General features: G+C 36.0%; 1 protein-coding gene and 1 pseudogene across 3 annotated transcripts; one reads left to right on the top strand and one right to left on the bottom strand.

Moving 5' to 3' along the window:
* The first annotated feature begins 5,010 nt into the window (after nt 1–5,010).
* On the top strand, nt 5,011–10,721 carry LOC120347991 (diisopropyl-fluorophosphatase-like; annotated as a pseudogene). The gene is made up of 5 exons (XR_013475030.1): nt 5,011–5,171; nt 5,582–5,798; nt 7,011–7,148; nt 8,545–8,749; nt 9,589–10,721. The product of XR_013475030.1 is annotated as a diisopropyl-fluorophosphatase-like (transcript).
* Nucleotides 10,722–11,082: 361 nt separating this feature from the next.
* Nucleotides 11,083–15,967, bottom strand: LOC120343575 (S-crystallin SL11-like). Of its 2 annotated transcripts, none has more exons than XM_078111484.1 (4): nt 15,637–15,967; nt 12,643–12,845; nt 12,292–12,396; nt 11,083–11,278 (listed from the first exon to the last, which is right to left on the bottom strand). In XM_078111484.1, the coding sequence occupies exons 1-4, from the start codon at nt 15,767–15,769 to the stop codon at nt 11,252–11,254; spliced, it is 468 nt and encodes a 155-aa protein (XP_077967610.1). In that variant the 5' UTR covers nt 15,770–15,967; the 3' UTR covers nt 11,083–11,251. The 2 variants fall into 2 exon arrangements, with proteins under 2 accessions (XP_077967610.1, XP_039268735.2); XM_039412801.2 differs by lacking the exon at nt 11,083–11,278 and adding an exon at nt 11,394–11,702 and having other exon boundaries at nt 15,637–15,954.
* Between the last annotated feature and the right edge of the window lie 1,045 nt (nt 15,968–17,012).

Raw genomic sequence — 17,012 nt, 5'->3', positions numbered from 1 at the left:
CAATGCGGCTCTCGAAAACCCATGAGTTTGACACCACTGATCTATTCTAGACGATTCAAGCATTGCTTTGGGAAATTATATCACTTCAATTAAATTGAAATAATCTCGCTATATTAAATACAAAATCGTTGCTATCATAAAGGTAAACCAATTCAGCCACTCGAAATATACTGGCCTTCACAAAGCAATGGAGGCAAAATTGAGAGTTCATGAGCTATGAACATTTGCTCTTTTCTTTGTCTTGAACTTTCCATACTCCACAGCCCCTATTAATTTTTTTTAATTTTAATTACCATGTGTTGGTCATACATATCTTTAACTTGTATTTTCTGTCATGATGTATTATCTCAATGTGCCAAACTATTAATTAGTGTGCATATTTTGCTTCCAGATGACATAAATGTATTGTCATGTTTATTACCTCAGCTTGGAGTATTGACAAGAAAAAGGTGCCAGTAAATTAGGTAAAAAAATTTTCAACTCATTGTTATAATCAGAATTCACAATCAATAGGAATTATAAACAGCCAACAATCAGTGAGAATTATATGCGAAATCCCTCAGAATAAATTTGTCTAAAATCGGTGGAAGGCAAAAAATATAGGTAGTTTCCATCCACACAAGCATTTCAAGAAGACTTGCTCGAGCCAAACTAAATGAGCATCGTCAGGTGATCGGTAAGGCTGCAAGTTGAATTCAGCCCTGCAACCTCCTGCATAGAAGACAATATTAATTAGTGGGCTATGAGCTAAATTCCTAAATTTAAACAAACCTATCTACGATGCATTATGTACCAGCAATGTTACCTACGATTAACTGAATATGTAATATGTCTAATAAATTCACCTACAAAAGCAAGTTCGATAGGTGCAAACTTTGTGTTATGGAATTGTATCACAGCACCGTTAAGAGAAGTAAAAACAGTTTTGCTGTTTTGTATGACACCCTCTTTAAATGAAATTTCAATGTTTAAGCGCAAACAGTAAAATTACTACCTTTGAACTTTGTTATTATCTGCAAAATGTCCCACACAAATCTTTACGCTAACGCGTTTGTAATCTTCTCTGATAAAAAAAAATCTATGATGTCCATTTTACTCTTTACAGCTTGTATGTCATTCCAGCTTTCCAAGTGAGCAAAACTTCTTAGATATAGAGATTATTTTCTTACGTTACAGGCGCAAAAAGGCAGGTACTAAATGTAAAGAGGACGCCGATTAGCAAAAGCAAGCGGAAAACGGTCGCGAAAGGCGACGAGAAATATGTGCATTGGAGCGTATCATGAAATACAATCTTTCGCATGTAGTCTTATGGAGTGACGTCAGAGTTGCCTATCATGTTGTTTAATGTCATTGGTCAGAATAAAGTCAGCAATGTTAAACGGCACCATGAAACGAATCATGGAAACTTCTTACGAGACTACCCTCGTAAATCAGCTATAGGGGAACACAAATTAAATGAGCTCAAATTGTGCATATATTTGAGCATAGCTGCCTTGTTTATCTATTTATTGTTATTAGACTCTTTGTGTGGATTTCTTTTCTGTTCATGGTATTTTGATAATATTAAGAAAATCACAAATTCTGCGGCTCTTTTAAAGTTCTGACTTGCAGCATGCGGCTCTTATACCAAAGAATTGTGTCCACCCCTGGCCTATACCATCCAAAGTGACAAAAAATGCTGCGAAAGTATCCACAAAAATGATTAAAACGCCAGCGGCACAAACGTGTTATTCGATATCCCACACCTAACTCACTCTCGAGCTGCAGCGTCGTTCATCTTCGTCATTTGGGAAATTAATCTCGTAGCATTCATTGAAATTCGCGTAAGTCACTTTTTGGCGGTTTTGAGTCTTTTTTTTATACAATAGTTATTTATGTAATGCTGCGCACCTGTCAGTTAATTCAGATTTATCATAAGGATTCCGAATCGCATAAAAATGGAGATGTATGCAACAAGTACATTGTTGCAATTGTTCCGTCATAATAAATCCCACACGATCATTTTGACGTCACAAAGGCAAATTAACATCGGCGGAGTATTTTTCGAGTTTTCGCATCATAGATTCCAGCTCAGTGCTCCGCAACCTTTTTAACTTGCGGCACACCTGTAAAACTTGCCAAATTCGACGGCACACCAGAACAAACGAAAAAAACAAAATGTTCATATTTCAATGAGAGATTTGTGGTTGTTTTAATGAGCACAATCGCTCTATCTATATTAGGATCAATACGTGAAAGAGCAACTCGAAGTTCGCCGTCAACATTTTGTATGCAGGATCGTTTATCGTTTTTGATCAGTAATAAAGAGGAGAAACTTTGTTCGCACATATAATTTGTGCAAATCTGGAGCAATATTTCAATAGCTGCACTACGCAGTAGTGGGAATCAGCCAAATACCGAGGGAATTAATTGTTTCATAATGTGTGCGGTTCTATTGCTTTGCGTTGTCAGTAGTGTCCTGATCAAGATGAGCGTGAGTTTGAAATAAACACCATGTTTAAAGTTATATTTAATGTGTATACATGAATACAATACATGCGTATATATTTTATTCGGTGACCGTACATTTCAACCCATGTACATTTGAACCCATGCGTATATCCACGGGTTCAATCTATATGCGGGTGCTAAAACTCATGGGTTAGGGTTAGTATGGGTTTAACTATCCGTGAAACAAAAAAAATTCCATAGGTGCAATAGCATACAGGTGCAATTGTCATGGGTTCAAATGTACGTGGGTTCAAATGTAATGGAACCATTTTATTCGGACACCATGTATATATGCTGAGGACTATTATTTTTCTACCCAAGCCCTAGTAGATTCATTTATTGTTGATTCACCTCATTAAAACATTGTGCCATTGGGCGACGTCTGTCCCTGAGAAAGACCAACATTGCCAAATACCTGATAAATGTTTCAATGCCTGGCTTGGTATGTTTTGTAGCGCGTAAGATCAAAGGCAGCGCATTGCATACCCCTTGCAAGTTGCAATACAATTAGAACAACAAATTTAGCTGCTTGCAATTGCCACCACGAATATTTGCGCCGAAACTATTACCATATTTTAAAATCTTATTATTACTGTGACGTTATTAGATTAATTATTGTTTGTCCTTGCGTTCATAAGAATATGACTGAATGATTAATGACGCTGGGATCTGGTATGACATGTTTCACCACGGCGTAATCAAAACCACAAGTTAAGCTATTTGCAATGACCTTCTAGATATTTACAGCGTGGACAGTAATATTTTATGAAGTTTTATTATGCCCGTGGCGTTTTTGTTAAATAACCGTTTGATACTCATGTTTATCAGAATGCAACTCAACAGAATGAAACGTCATTGGAAACTGGTATGGCATGTTTTACTGTGGCGTATACAAGACTTAATTACAGTTTGTCCCTATGCGGATTGACACAAGTATGAAATCAAGTTTGTTGTATATATATAAAATGAGTTTTTTATGAAAACGCAATAAAGGGAGGAATTTTGCTTTGTATTTGCTGGAGAATTACTAAAAATCTTTAGTTCCACACTCATGAACTGCTTTTACTGTACAAAAGCGACGGGAGTGCGACTTGTGCATAACATTAGCTAAGAATCCATTAAAAATGATCAAATGAAGTACGGGTTTTGTGAGAGCATAGGGTTACAGATAGAAAGGGGAAATTTAACAAAAGAGATTGGGAACCACTGCGTTAAAATATCTTAACGGTTTGCTGTTCTGAAAGAAATCCCGTTGTGTTGATAATGTAGAGAGTATAGAGAGAAGGATATGCGTTAGAATTTTCTAGTAAGGCGTGGTAACAGTATTACGGTACTAGTACCCGGTCTACTTCAGTTCTATTCACACACGAAGTTTAATTGTTGATGCAGGAAAGTCGTGTTGGCAGTCGTCAGGCCTGGTCCCGTTTTAGGCGATACAGAAGGACTCAAATTATAACAATGAACTAGGACAGAAATAATACCAACGAGAAGCCTACAGTCAGACGACGTAAGATGGAAATGACTTTAAGGCAACATGACAGAATCAAAAAATAATGAATCAGGAATATGAAAAAGAGCATTGAACTGTCAGAAGATAATGCAAATACTATTACTACAAATTCAAATTAAATGATAAATGAGAATTAAAACTATAGTTTTAATACTATATATGCATAAATAGGTTGTAATGTAATATATACGATTTGTTAGAACATGCCAATGATTGACGTTCGTTTTTAAACATCAACTTAATGGCGTATTATTGTTTTTATTTCGTGCATTATGTGCATACTGTTTTAAGAATATCGGTCTCATAAATTGCAAACCCGTTCATGCGTGATTTGGGGTTTTCCTGATAAATTTTTTCATTATTAGTTTCCGTGCACAGAATATACCAGCATAGTTTTGGTTTGAGTTTGTATATGTATGTTAAACCACTTTCAGCAATGCCCAATCAATGTAGTGTTTCATGGCTTCATGACATTGCATACCAAAAGCTATGTTTGTCTTTCTAATAGATTGAATCGACCATTATTAGCTAAAGTGTTGTTTTTAAAAATAGCCTACAATAACCTCAATACATTGGCGTATTTTTGTGTATTTGTTTCTGGTCCAAACTTCGTTTAAAAGGGTGTTTGTTTTTGTGATTTTTTCATAAGTGCGTAAACTTCGTTTAAAAGGGTGTTTGTTTTTGTGATTTTTTCATAAGTGCGTGCTAGTGAGCGGGCACCTGATATTTTTCATGTTTCACACTTCTGCAGCGGTTTCACTCGCTCTCCAGAATTCCTCATTATTAATTTAAGTGTATTAAATAGTTTTCAAAATAAACTATCCATCTATATCTATAATTTAAACGGTCAACTGTAAAAAATTTGTCCAAAATATTCGAGAATAAATACCCATAATGCACTGAAATGGAGTTCATTTTCTCCTTTATTAGCTTTGATATTGCTAAACTTTTAATTTCATTGATTTCTTATACCATTTTGCAGGATATGCATATTTGCGAAATTAAATTGATATGTTTGAAATCATATTAATTTAGGGCAATCAAAAATATCTTGAACAGAATGTCGGTTCTTTCTGCTATTCTCAAAACACTTTTTGTGAGTTTTGGAATTGGTGGAAAAATCATCAGCAATGAACGTGAACTAAACTCGGACGCTCAACAACAACCCAGTGTAAGAATTATTGAACCAGTATTTCGAAAAGTTTGTGATGGGTTGCCAGCATCGGAAGGTCCAGTTTTTGATACAAAGGGTAATTTTTACGCTGTTTCACACCAATGCTAACTGAGCAATACTAGCAAAGGATATTATTTAACGCTAAAGTTTATGTCATAAAACAGACTAGCAATGGCGACTTTAGTAGTGAAATTAAAACTTCCAACCAAGTACTTCCAAATACCAGGTGCAATGGGCACGAGAATTGCAAATTTTGGTGAAACATCGGGCCCCACAAAAATTGCGTTTAGCGACTTTTTGTATCTTTTAGTACTGACAATTTGAAATCAAACACTTCGAGTCCGTTAATTGCAATAGGCGCTGATCTAGAATGCGTGTAAAATGCTAAACTTATCTTTGCGTTATAGAAGTGTAGACGAATCTCAGTTTCGGAATGAATGGGCAGAAAAACTACATAAAATAAACTTGTAAACTGGCGAAAAAACTGACATGTGCACTGCTTTAGTAAACGGATTTGGTGGAAGACCTGCAAGATGCCAATCAGATAAATTCGACAACATTTGGATTGCGGATTTTAGACTAGGACTTCTCAAGTATTCACCTGGAAGTAACGATTGTCAACTGGTATTGCAATTACTCTCTTTTTTTCGTGTCGCATTTTATAAAATTTTTCATCACCGTCTTAGTCTTATATGTATACACAGAATGTAATCACAGATTAGAACTGTTATCTTTTTGGTTGTATACGAGTACGGGGATACAGCCGGGATTTTCGAAAGCGGGATTCAAAAATACAGATTCAGCGCATTGGAAACTGCATGTGAAGCAGTCGGCACGAATACGCACGACACCGGTTGAAAAAGCCGACCCTCTCAGCAAAAAAAAAATTAAGATGCGCAAAATTTTCAAGCAATGACCAAAACGAACGTTTAAAATGTCATGCCATATTATTTGTATCCAAAAAAACTCGTGGTTGCGACGATTTACATCAAAATAACAGCACTGTTCAAGAGCAAAATTCAATGTCATATGAATATGATATTAGATTTTATAAGAACATCACTTAAATCGCTGTATATATCTATATATTGAATCTTTTATATAATAACTTGACATTGGCTGTGTGTGTACAATACTTGAATGACTAAATATATGTTGAGGTGACTACATGTTTATGACATTGAATTTTATATTTGCATCATTAAATGGCCGTATATGTGTTGAGTTAGCTGTATACGCATACGACTTTTGTATGTAAATGCATATGACATTGGATTTTGGGTACTCCTGAAGTATGCGCACCAAGATGTCGCACAACCTGAACCCTAACCTGGTACACAACCTGAGTTCAGTTGGAGGTCCGGATTTTGTATGTACATCACTGAAATGGCTCTGTATGTATTTTGAGTTGTCTATGGAAGCATATTACATTGATTTTGTATGAAAATTATTTGTATGGCTGTATATGTATATTATATTGCATGTATATGCATATGACATTGATTTTTATATGTAAATCACTTTAATGGCTATATATGTATATTGAGTTGACTATGTATATGCATAGAACATTAGCTGTGTATGTACATTACTTAAATTGATATATATATATTATATATATATTATACTAAATTAGCTGTATAGGCACATGAGATTGAATTTTGTATGTACATCACTCAAATGGCAGTATATGTATATTGTGTGGCACACACAACTCCATATTAATTGACACTTGACATGCACTATTCAAATTTCTAAACTTACCCCAAATTCCTGAATGATTTTTTATGTCATAGGACATCCATCCACAGCCTTGCACAATCTTTTGCATTGTAGGTGAGCAACAAGGACGATGATGGAAACCTTCTTCATGGCTGTAGCGATCTTGTTTTCGATAAAAATGGTAATTTATGGATCACGGCACCCGGTTCGGAGGTAGCTCCAGCACAAGGGGAAGAAGCACCGACATTTACGGTAAATACGTTTAACTTAAGTTTACTAAAATGACTAAACACTCTTGTTACACATTTATACAACTTCTCAAACGTCTTCGTCAGACAACATTGTCAAACTATATAACAAGAAAAGCGATTCCGGATTTTGCGCATATTTATCCTTCGTACATGCTTTTGCTCTGGTGGATCCGTAATGCAAGGAGGATGTAGCAATATGAAGACGAGAATATCGGTCAGAGACCGAAGACTTATCGATCGAAAGTTAGGGGATCCCCCAAAACAGAAACTGCGGTTTCGATTCGAAAAATTCTGCAAACCCGAACTGGATTGTTTTGATTAGTTTTCAGCCAATATCAGAAATGTAGGAAACAATAGCCAACTCCCCATGTCGTCGAAATACTTTTATGAAGAATTCTGCAAATCCGAACTGGATTGTTTCGATTAGTTTCCAGCCAATAGCCTATTTCTGTATTTACCAATCCTATAGTTTGTGTTAAATACAACGGCGCTAACCCAGGTTGCGACGGCTATTCAAACACAGCCTAGCGATATTTTGGTGAGGAATTCTGCAACCCCGAACCTGATTTAGGGATATGGACATTGCTTAAACTTTAAGGAGTAATTATAAGTAACGAGATACGATCTCGCGGCGTGTATCCTTCGCTCTAACTCAATAGTGTGGAAAATTTCTCGAAGGAAACTTGCGCATCGCGACGACGTCAAAGTTACAAGAGAGATATAGACAAGGCTCAAAGATTAATCACGAGATACGATCTAGCGGTGTGTATCCTTCGCTCTGACTCACTAGCGTGAAAACTTGCGCATCTGATACGCACACACACATTCAGCGTGTCTCGAAAATCTCTCGATTTGTGAAAATCCATATCTCTTAATCACTAATTAATTAATAACTCGCTAATTATACGACATAATTCATCCAAAATCAATAGGCTTCCGGTCCGAGATATGATGAATGCACATGCAAAATTTGGAGCAGATTCAACCACGCCTTCGTGAGATATCGCATGCATCTAACAGACAGACATACACACATACATACAGACATACATACAGACAAATACCTATCAATATAATTACCGATCTTAAGATCGATAAGTAATAACTATTTCAAGTGAATCAAGAGACTTGCTCGTACTAACACAAATAAATTTCTGTGACGTTTCTTCTGACTAAAGTCAGACGTTCCCAGGCCAACATAATTCATCCACAACAAGAAAAGCGATTGCGTGTACATTGCCAAATGTATGTAGCAACTTTGTTAAACTCACTCTTGCACTATGCATGCAAACCACTAGCAAAAAATTATGAAAGATGATTTACAAAATTAGTTGTATTTTTATAAATGTATTCGCTTTCAAAATTGAACTTTTGCAATTAACTTTTTACTACAACAGATAATTGGCGGAAATTTATATTTCCTTGAACAAGGTCACTCGACTCCAAAAGCGATGAATGAATCATTCCAATTTGTGAACGGAATTGCTATAAAGGATGATTTACTATTGGTGGCCGAAACAATGAAGAGGCGCATTATAGCATTTGACATCGTATCAAAAGGAGAACTGGCCAATAGACGAGTTTGGGCTACTTTGCCAAAAGGTAATATGTATGTATCGTTCAATGACGTTGCCAGCTGAACCTTTTTGAGCGAGGTACGGGGGCAACTTGTTCCGACCAAGGCCAGGTGGAAGAGTCACTGATATCTGACTATACGAAAGAAGCTATACTATTTACTTGAATAGATTGTAATCATTGCGGTTCGTCATTGCCTACCCAATGTATTTTCACCCTCGGTGAGGGGGGTATTTGATTTGAACTCTAAACGTGTAATCTGCAATGCCGAAACAGTTAAGTTTCACGCTGCTTTATCCGCTAGGTGGGTATTTAAACTAGCAGCGATATCGTCATCCAGCAAATTTAACAACTATAAACCTCCACCGTGCTTAATATAAATCTAATTCAAATGTGTATTCAAAAAATAAAATACATGAATATAATATTAATCGGACTGAAAGTGGCGGCATCATCTATATAAGTTCATTCTTCGCTTCCCACCAGATAAGCTAGTAACTATACTGTACGATTGTTCCTTCCGTCGTTGATTCTTTCACGATCGCAATGAATAACACACAAACCTGAAAGGCTCGAAGTCCTTGTTGAACGCAACAGTTTCGTGGCCCGTTTCATGCATGAAAAGATCGTCTGCCCGAACCGTTGTTGCTGGTAACGCAATGATGATTTTGATCGCTTTGTGCACACTAGGTTAATTCCGAACAAGCAATAAAAGCTCCCGCAAACGAATAGAGCAAATAGTATTAAACAAAAAAAAGTATGCGCGAGTTTGTCTCACTGCAAATGCCAAGGAATGGTTTTTCAAAAACATTTTCATTATACATTGTCCTCATTAATTTCAATTTATTGCCAGCATCATTTTTCAGCTGTATACAATAATCCTATGAAAATTGGCGGACCGGATGGAATTTGATAATCGTGGACGACTGCTGGTAACACATCATGGAAGCAGTCACATTGAAGTTTTTTCAGCAACTGGAGTTTTAGAAGCCAGAATCAAATGTCCATTTTCAAAACCCAGTAATTTGCAATTCAAACCTGGTAGTCGAACCTTCTACGTTACAGAACATGAATTTGATGGAGTTTGGGAGTTCCAGTGGGAAACTGAGGGGAGGCCAATGAACTATTTGAATAAATAATATTAAACGAGTAATATTTGTAGCTGTATGACAGTACTATGCTCTTATACAGAAATAAGAAGAATTTCATATGGTTTTGTGCATTGAATTGTGCTTGTGGCGAATACCTAGGCATTCTCGTCAATAAAATTTCATAAAACAGAGAAAATCTGGAACAATTCAATCAATAATATTGGTTGGTATGTTGCAATGAATCCAAACCACAGTAGATAAGGCTTACTTGGGGTTCTTTTCACGCATAAGTCTGAAATCAGAAGCAAATCAAAATGTATGTTTCCGCAAAGAAATCGTGTGCTGCCCGTGGAGAAGTGTCAATTTTAAATGGTGTGTCCGCGAAACGAGTTTTTTTCGGTAATCTGGTATGTGCGAGCAATTTCAATCTCTTTGCGTCGCAAAGCTTATACCTGGGTGCCACTGTCATATTAGTGAACCTAGCTAGCAAAATACACAATGTTACAAAAAACGTGTTTCTAACTAAATTTGTAGTTTGTGTGACAATAAATTTGAATAGCAGTTTTCTTTAGAAATTTTTTTCATTTCAACTCAACTTTTCTACAAGACACCTTAAAGTTAACAATGCCGTAAGATCGATAACAGAAAGAAACTATTTTTTGTGCTCACAACTTATGAAGCCCTTCGTAGGTAGAAAATTCCGTAAGTAGGGACGCATTTTACCTGTAAATGCCCTAATAATCCGTTCCAATCTCCCGCAAAACTTGAACATAATATTTGTATAATGGCTAAAACCCGTAACAAATTCATGTTAGAAATAGAGCACTGCATAATAAATAGAAAATAGATAATATATACATGGAAAGAAGGAAGAACAAAGAAATACCGCATAAAATCTACAAACGGTATGTTCGTTTACCCTCGTCGTTGGCCGACTATGGTAGGCTAAGCGAAGACCGCGGAGAGTGGGAGGACGGGCCGGGGGAGGTGGCAAAAGTTGACAGCTGATCGAGAAACTAATGTACAAAATAAGCACACACACATGTAATTCAAATTGTTTAAATGTCTTTCCAATTCATTTCCCTCTGTGTTAACTGTTACGCGTATCATCGTGTTCGCACTGAATTTCGCTAGCAATACATTGTACGTACCCTCGGGAAACAAACGAACGAACGGGATGGCAGATATTCATTTATTAAACTAAAAGTGAACGGCGGCGCTAGGTTATGTGCGCCATATTCGGTATTCTTATCAACACCAAAAACGATATTCGAAGGTGTCTTTATTATAATATTAAATTCGAATTGGACATCCCTTCTTCAAGCATTGTTCGGATTTTCGGCCTTCCGTATGAAAAAAAATCTTACGATAGCCGATGCAATGAATTTTCGTATTCAGAGCCTTTCGTATAGGTAGAGTTGATGTGCGGCCCGCGGCTTCACCCAGTTACTTGTATTTTGTCCTCCTGTAATAAAGTTGCACACCTCTGATTTACATCGTTGGGCTGTTCCAATTTCTTTCCTAATCTGATTTGTAAATTTGGACAAAAACCAACAGAAAGATGAAAAAGTCTATCGAAAGCCAGTTCGTAATATTTTACTACAAAAATTGTGAATTAATGCATTACTACTGAAACATTATTTTGTTTGTTCGGAAGAAGTGATTTGTAGTCGTGCAATTCAATACATAAACACATGAATGCATGCTGTCCCAATATATTTCAATTAAAGAAATGTCACTGGTCTTTTTTCAATCCAAGCGGCAATCTTGGGAAGACTTTTCACTTTTTCGTATATTTTCTGCATCTCAGGAACACTAGAAAATATGTCGTTGCAAACCGGCAACACAAAATCTCCAAACGTGAACAAATAGAGATCGGCGAGTGTAAACTGTGAATACACATATACATCAAGGAATTTAACAAAATATATTTGAATATTAAAATATATTACCACTCTATTTTCCAATGTTGCACAAGCAACAGTAACATTTTTTAGATTATATTTTCAAGAAATACCGACTTCTGTCAGCTTGAGTGCGAATAGAATTCTACATTTGGGTTCACAATTGTTAAAACTGCTTAGTTAGAGTCATTAAGACTGGAAAATATGAATCATCAACATTGTAAGTTTGATGAAACCTCTTTTCACACAAACCTGCAGAAAAGCTGCGAATATCTGAGTTGCTGAGTAGAACTGGCCTACTAATACAAGTCGTCACAACATAACAAATGTAGCCAATTTGGTTTTAAAGCAAATTAATACTTAAAAGAAATTACTGAAACTAACAAGTTTACGCAAAACTTATTTGGGTCGGAAGTGTTAAACACTCCGCTAAAATTTCCGCTAAAAATGGGATTCGTTATGGTCGATGGATTGAGAATTAGAAATTACCTTTTAATAAATTCTACGTAATGAAGTCACTATGGATTTCTTCACTTAATTTTGGTATACATATATATGTCTATATCATACATACCGTTCCAAATATCCACTCTCCCTCATGAGAACATTTCGCAATCATTTTCTGAAGTCTAGACAAGGATTCAGGAGTCGTTTTTTTAAATTCCTCGGCTCGAGCTGCCTGTAATATTGTGAAAATTTATAAACGTATTTAGTTAAACTCGTTAGTTACGAGAGTGCTTCAGCTTTTTTAAAATCGGGAATAATACTCCGGAGTCCCCTGGATTTTATTACGATGACGTCCCATTTCACATGACACCATGGACCTAATGCTCTCTCCAAATAATTGGCAGAATTTCGGAATGTTACTATACTACAACAAAAGCACTATTCTGTAGTGATAAATATATTTGAAAATTTAAATTACCTTCTTTTTTTCGTCTTCCTCCATAAAGGGATATTTCCATACAATTTCCATTATTGAGTCACAAAACATTTCGATGTAATATGCATCCTTGCTCGTTTTTCCCATTAACCCAAATTCCCTTGCCATATAACGATTCAGCGTTGCAGATTGGCAAAGTTTGACTCCGTCGACTTCCAAGACTGGAAGCTGTCTAAGAGGCATATCTGAAAACGAGTATAACATTTGCAATGTGCAATTTTTAAAAAAGATTGGAGAAATTTATAAACGTATTTAGTTAAACTCGTAAATTACGAGAAATTGCTCAGCTTTTCAAAATCAGGAAAACTACTCTGAAGTCCCTTGGATTTTATTTGGATGACGTCACATTTCACATGACGCCATGGACCTAATTCTCACTCCAAATAATTAATAGAGCGGGATCCGCCCACTTAGAAGTAAAGATAATTCATCTCCTCTGAGCTACTGAAATACCAAAATTACTGAAACATTAATCGTATCGAAATTACAGTTTTTAGAATCAGTTATAGATTCTTGAAGAAACGAGAAAGTATTAGTGGTTTAATACAGCACTTCTTAAACGGTGGTATGCAACCCACTGGTTGGCCGCCAAGCATCTCATGGTGGGCGGCGAACTCGTTGCCAAAATATTCGTATTTTTCTATATATTTTATGTTAGGATTTGAATTAATTCTATATAGGATAGCAATACTTTCTAACGAGGATACGGTGGTGGTATTTGAGAATAGCAAGGTTGTTAATTTTCCGTAAATATGAAAATACGAATAACAAATTAATAATAATTGAGCAGTTTACCACACATTTTATGTCCACATATTTCCGGGGAGTTTTAGGTAAGCTTTTATTTTTTCGTAAGTCAGCGCATCTATGAGTTAGTTACTTTGAACACGATTGAATTAATATACGGTTTAAAAAGCTGGTATAGGTTATGGATTTGAATATTTCACGCAACAGAAAATCATCTTTATAAAAGTCGATACTTATAACTATCATTATCAAAATTATATGACAAAAAGTGGGAAAAAGTAAAAACTATTTTCAAGTATATCTTAACAATTGCGGCTTTACATAATTCTCACTACTTCGACGTATTGGAAATAAAACAGGAAGCCTTGCAATGGAATGGCGGCAATACGCGCAACGCAACCGTGCAAAATTGTCGCAACGATATGCGCGACGCTCGCACGGCAGATAACAAACAATCAAAGTGGTGATTCTGTTTTATCGCCATTACAATACGTGTAAAAACACAGAAAATCATTAGAAGATTTTCAGACTTGTCCATGGGACACTTTTTTCTGTCCTATCCCATAGCAATTTATGCCTTTCCCATTCCATCCTATTCAATGGGATTCCCATCGGGATACAATCCAATAAATAAAAATTTAGGTTAAGCGTGTACGTGGTTACATGTACGAAGAGACATGCAAAACAACAAAATTTGCTGACTTTGTTAACTTTAAATTCAGATTTATTATACATGTGTCTATCTCCCGCTTCACTAGGTATATTGTTAATGCTAGATATATTTTGCACTTAACAACTAACAAGAGAGCTATCCTCAAATATTTGAACACGAAGTCTATAACGAAAGTTTTTACCGTCAATTCCCCCAAAACTATGCGGTATTTCGTGTCCCATGGGTAATACAAATGCGTACTGGGGTATTTCAAAATTTAGGGGGTGGTAAATAATTTGCTATCAGAGATAAAACTAGGCTATTTGTATTCTTAAAAAAATGGTATGTATTTAAGAGACGATGTACATGGGGCCCCCCCAAGTTGATTGACGGCGAGTCAAAATCCACAGCAGAATGAAACTGTAGGGCCAGAAAAGGGGAGCGAAGAAAAGTGCGGGACGACACGGCTGGGGTTCAGGGCGCGCTTAAGCGGCCTGAGAAAAATTTGAGAAATAGGCACCAAAATAGGCTCTAAGCTTGATTTTAGATACACCTAGCATCGCAGTTTGTTATGTAATAAAATCAATAATTATAATATTTAGCTGATAGAATTCCCGGGGAATAGATAACAAGCACGGCTTTCAACCGTAAATATATACTACTACGTTTCAACAAGTAATTTGCAAATGATAGTGACTAATGAAGTTACTTGCTCATCTGTCATTGTATGAATGGCTACTTATGGCTAGTTTTGTTACACATTTCTAATTTTTTCGAACATGTTTGTTTGACTTTTGTATGAATTAAATTTTGAAATACGCTCGTCAACTGACCATAATGTTGTATTCCTTCAGAACTGAAATATTTTGTTGGTAAGAAGACAAATCGCTGAAGTTTGATTCTTTTCAATAAAGAAATAAAAACGCTGTCATTCATCTAAAAAACGTCTGTTTTCAGTGCCTAGTTTTCGTTTTGTGACATCTTTAAGCTTTCTTAATATACGGCTGATATCTAAAATACTGCAGTGTGTAATCATTATACTTATACCTATACATAAGATACCGGAATAATTCAATTGTTACGAAATAAACGTGCTTAAACTGTGATAATGATGTAACAATAGACGATATCTAAAACTCAAAAGGTACCACATGAAGGGTTGAACTATTTCACTCAAGTTCGGCGGGCCATTTTAATGGGTCACGCAGGCCGTAATTGGCCCGCAGACTGCGGTTTAGAACCCCTCAGTGTGGAATCGCACTGCCCATCCCATAAGACGTTTCCTATGGGAATCCCATTTTAAACGAACAAGACTGAAGATTTCCCTCGAATACAAAACACCGGGCTGACGAACAAAAGTGATTCTTATTCGGAATTATTCGAAAATTTGCCGAAAATATATTCGAATACTTCGAAATTGCTTTGGTATATATTTGAATCTATTCAAATATTCGATTTGTATTGGACAACCTTGTTTTGACTTCTTTTGGCCGCTGAAAAAAAATAAAGGTGGGCCGCGAAGTAAAACTCTTCGTAAAAGGATGAGAAGTACTGGTTTAGTATGTATAATAAAGTACCTGATTTATGCTTAGGCCATTCTTCCCTTGGTATTCTCACATCTTCATATTTAACATCCGAATATGCAAATATCAGACGTATAATTTCAGCATTGCCACGAGCATCAAAATAATATAACTTATACTGCACCATGTTGTTCTTACCGAAATCTTCTGTGTTCAATAGTAAAGTAAAATTGGGCTCTACTACAATAAAATCAAACGGTTATCACACTACTGTACTTATAGCACATCAACGAATGGTGTGTCTACACATTGGAAAGTTATAATGTGGGCTCTACTACAAAAAAACCAAATGGTTATCACACCATTGTACTTATATTGATTCAACGAATGGTGTGTTTGCACAGTGGAAAGTTATATCATTAAAAATATTTGCTCATTGATACGAATACAACGCCGTGCGCTACGCTGATCTACACTACCTCAGGGTTGCCAGAACCAACGGTAAAAAAAAAGCCAAATCAAGACATTAAAAAAGCCAGGAAAAGCCACCAAGTACAAAAGCCCCATGATTTGTCAGATTTTAAGCCCTTGGCACAATACTGATGCTAATGTAGAGCCATCAGTTCATTTAGTGAGCCACACAAATGTCTTTTCACATTGAAAGTTGTATTTTCGGTTGCTATCATGGCGATTTCCACTTCATCGGGATGAAGGGTTTAAAAGTAAAAAGGATTAATTGAATGACAGCAGCACCAGAATCTACATCCAACACAATACAGTCAATCTGACATCTATATGAAACAGTTTAAAAGAATCAAAAAACCAAATAGAAAGAAATATCAAGCGGACAGCATTATTTTACCATTCAATATATACAATACAGGGTGCTGCTTGAGTATATGATATACCTACATGTATCTACCTAAACTTGTGTATACCTTAAAAAAAAATCTCCCTATATGGTACTTTAATTTTAAAACCATCAATTTTATTAAAAAATTATTTAACCACGTGCCGCTTACAGGTGAACTACTGATAGCTAATTCAGTAATTTTAGCGTAGTTAATCACATCGTTCGTGAGACTAAATTTTGAAATAGGCATAATGAAAATAAAGTTTAGTACCGGTAATAGGCTATTGTTACGCACTAAATATTGTATTTCCTATGATTTTATTAATAGACACTAGAATAGACTAGAATAAAAAAAAAACGCCAAAAAGCCAAACGAAAATTCAGACGCCAAAAGTGTTTGAAAAAAGCCAAAAATGGCAAATTTGTCGTTAAAAAATCCAATATGGCAACCCTGCACTACTCCAGCACACGATATTCGTTTGGCACGCTTGACTGCCTAAGTAGGATTGACAAATGATTTACCTAATTCATTCATTCACTGATCCCTTGGGTAGGTAAGGGAATGGTGGATTGTGTG

Source organism: Styela clava, chromosome 1 (genome assembly GCF_964204865.1).
Source record: "Styela clava chromosome 1, kaStyClav1.hap1.2, whole genome shotgun sequence".
Classification (NCBI taxonomy): Eukaryota; Metazoa; Chordata; class Ascidiacea; order Stolidobranchia; family Styelidae; genus Styela; species Styela clava.
The sequence above is the reverse complement of the archived record's forward strand: the minus strand, read 5'-3'. Positions and strand labels throughout refer to the sequence as shown.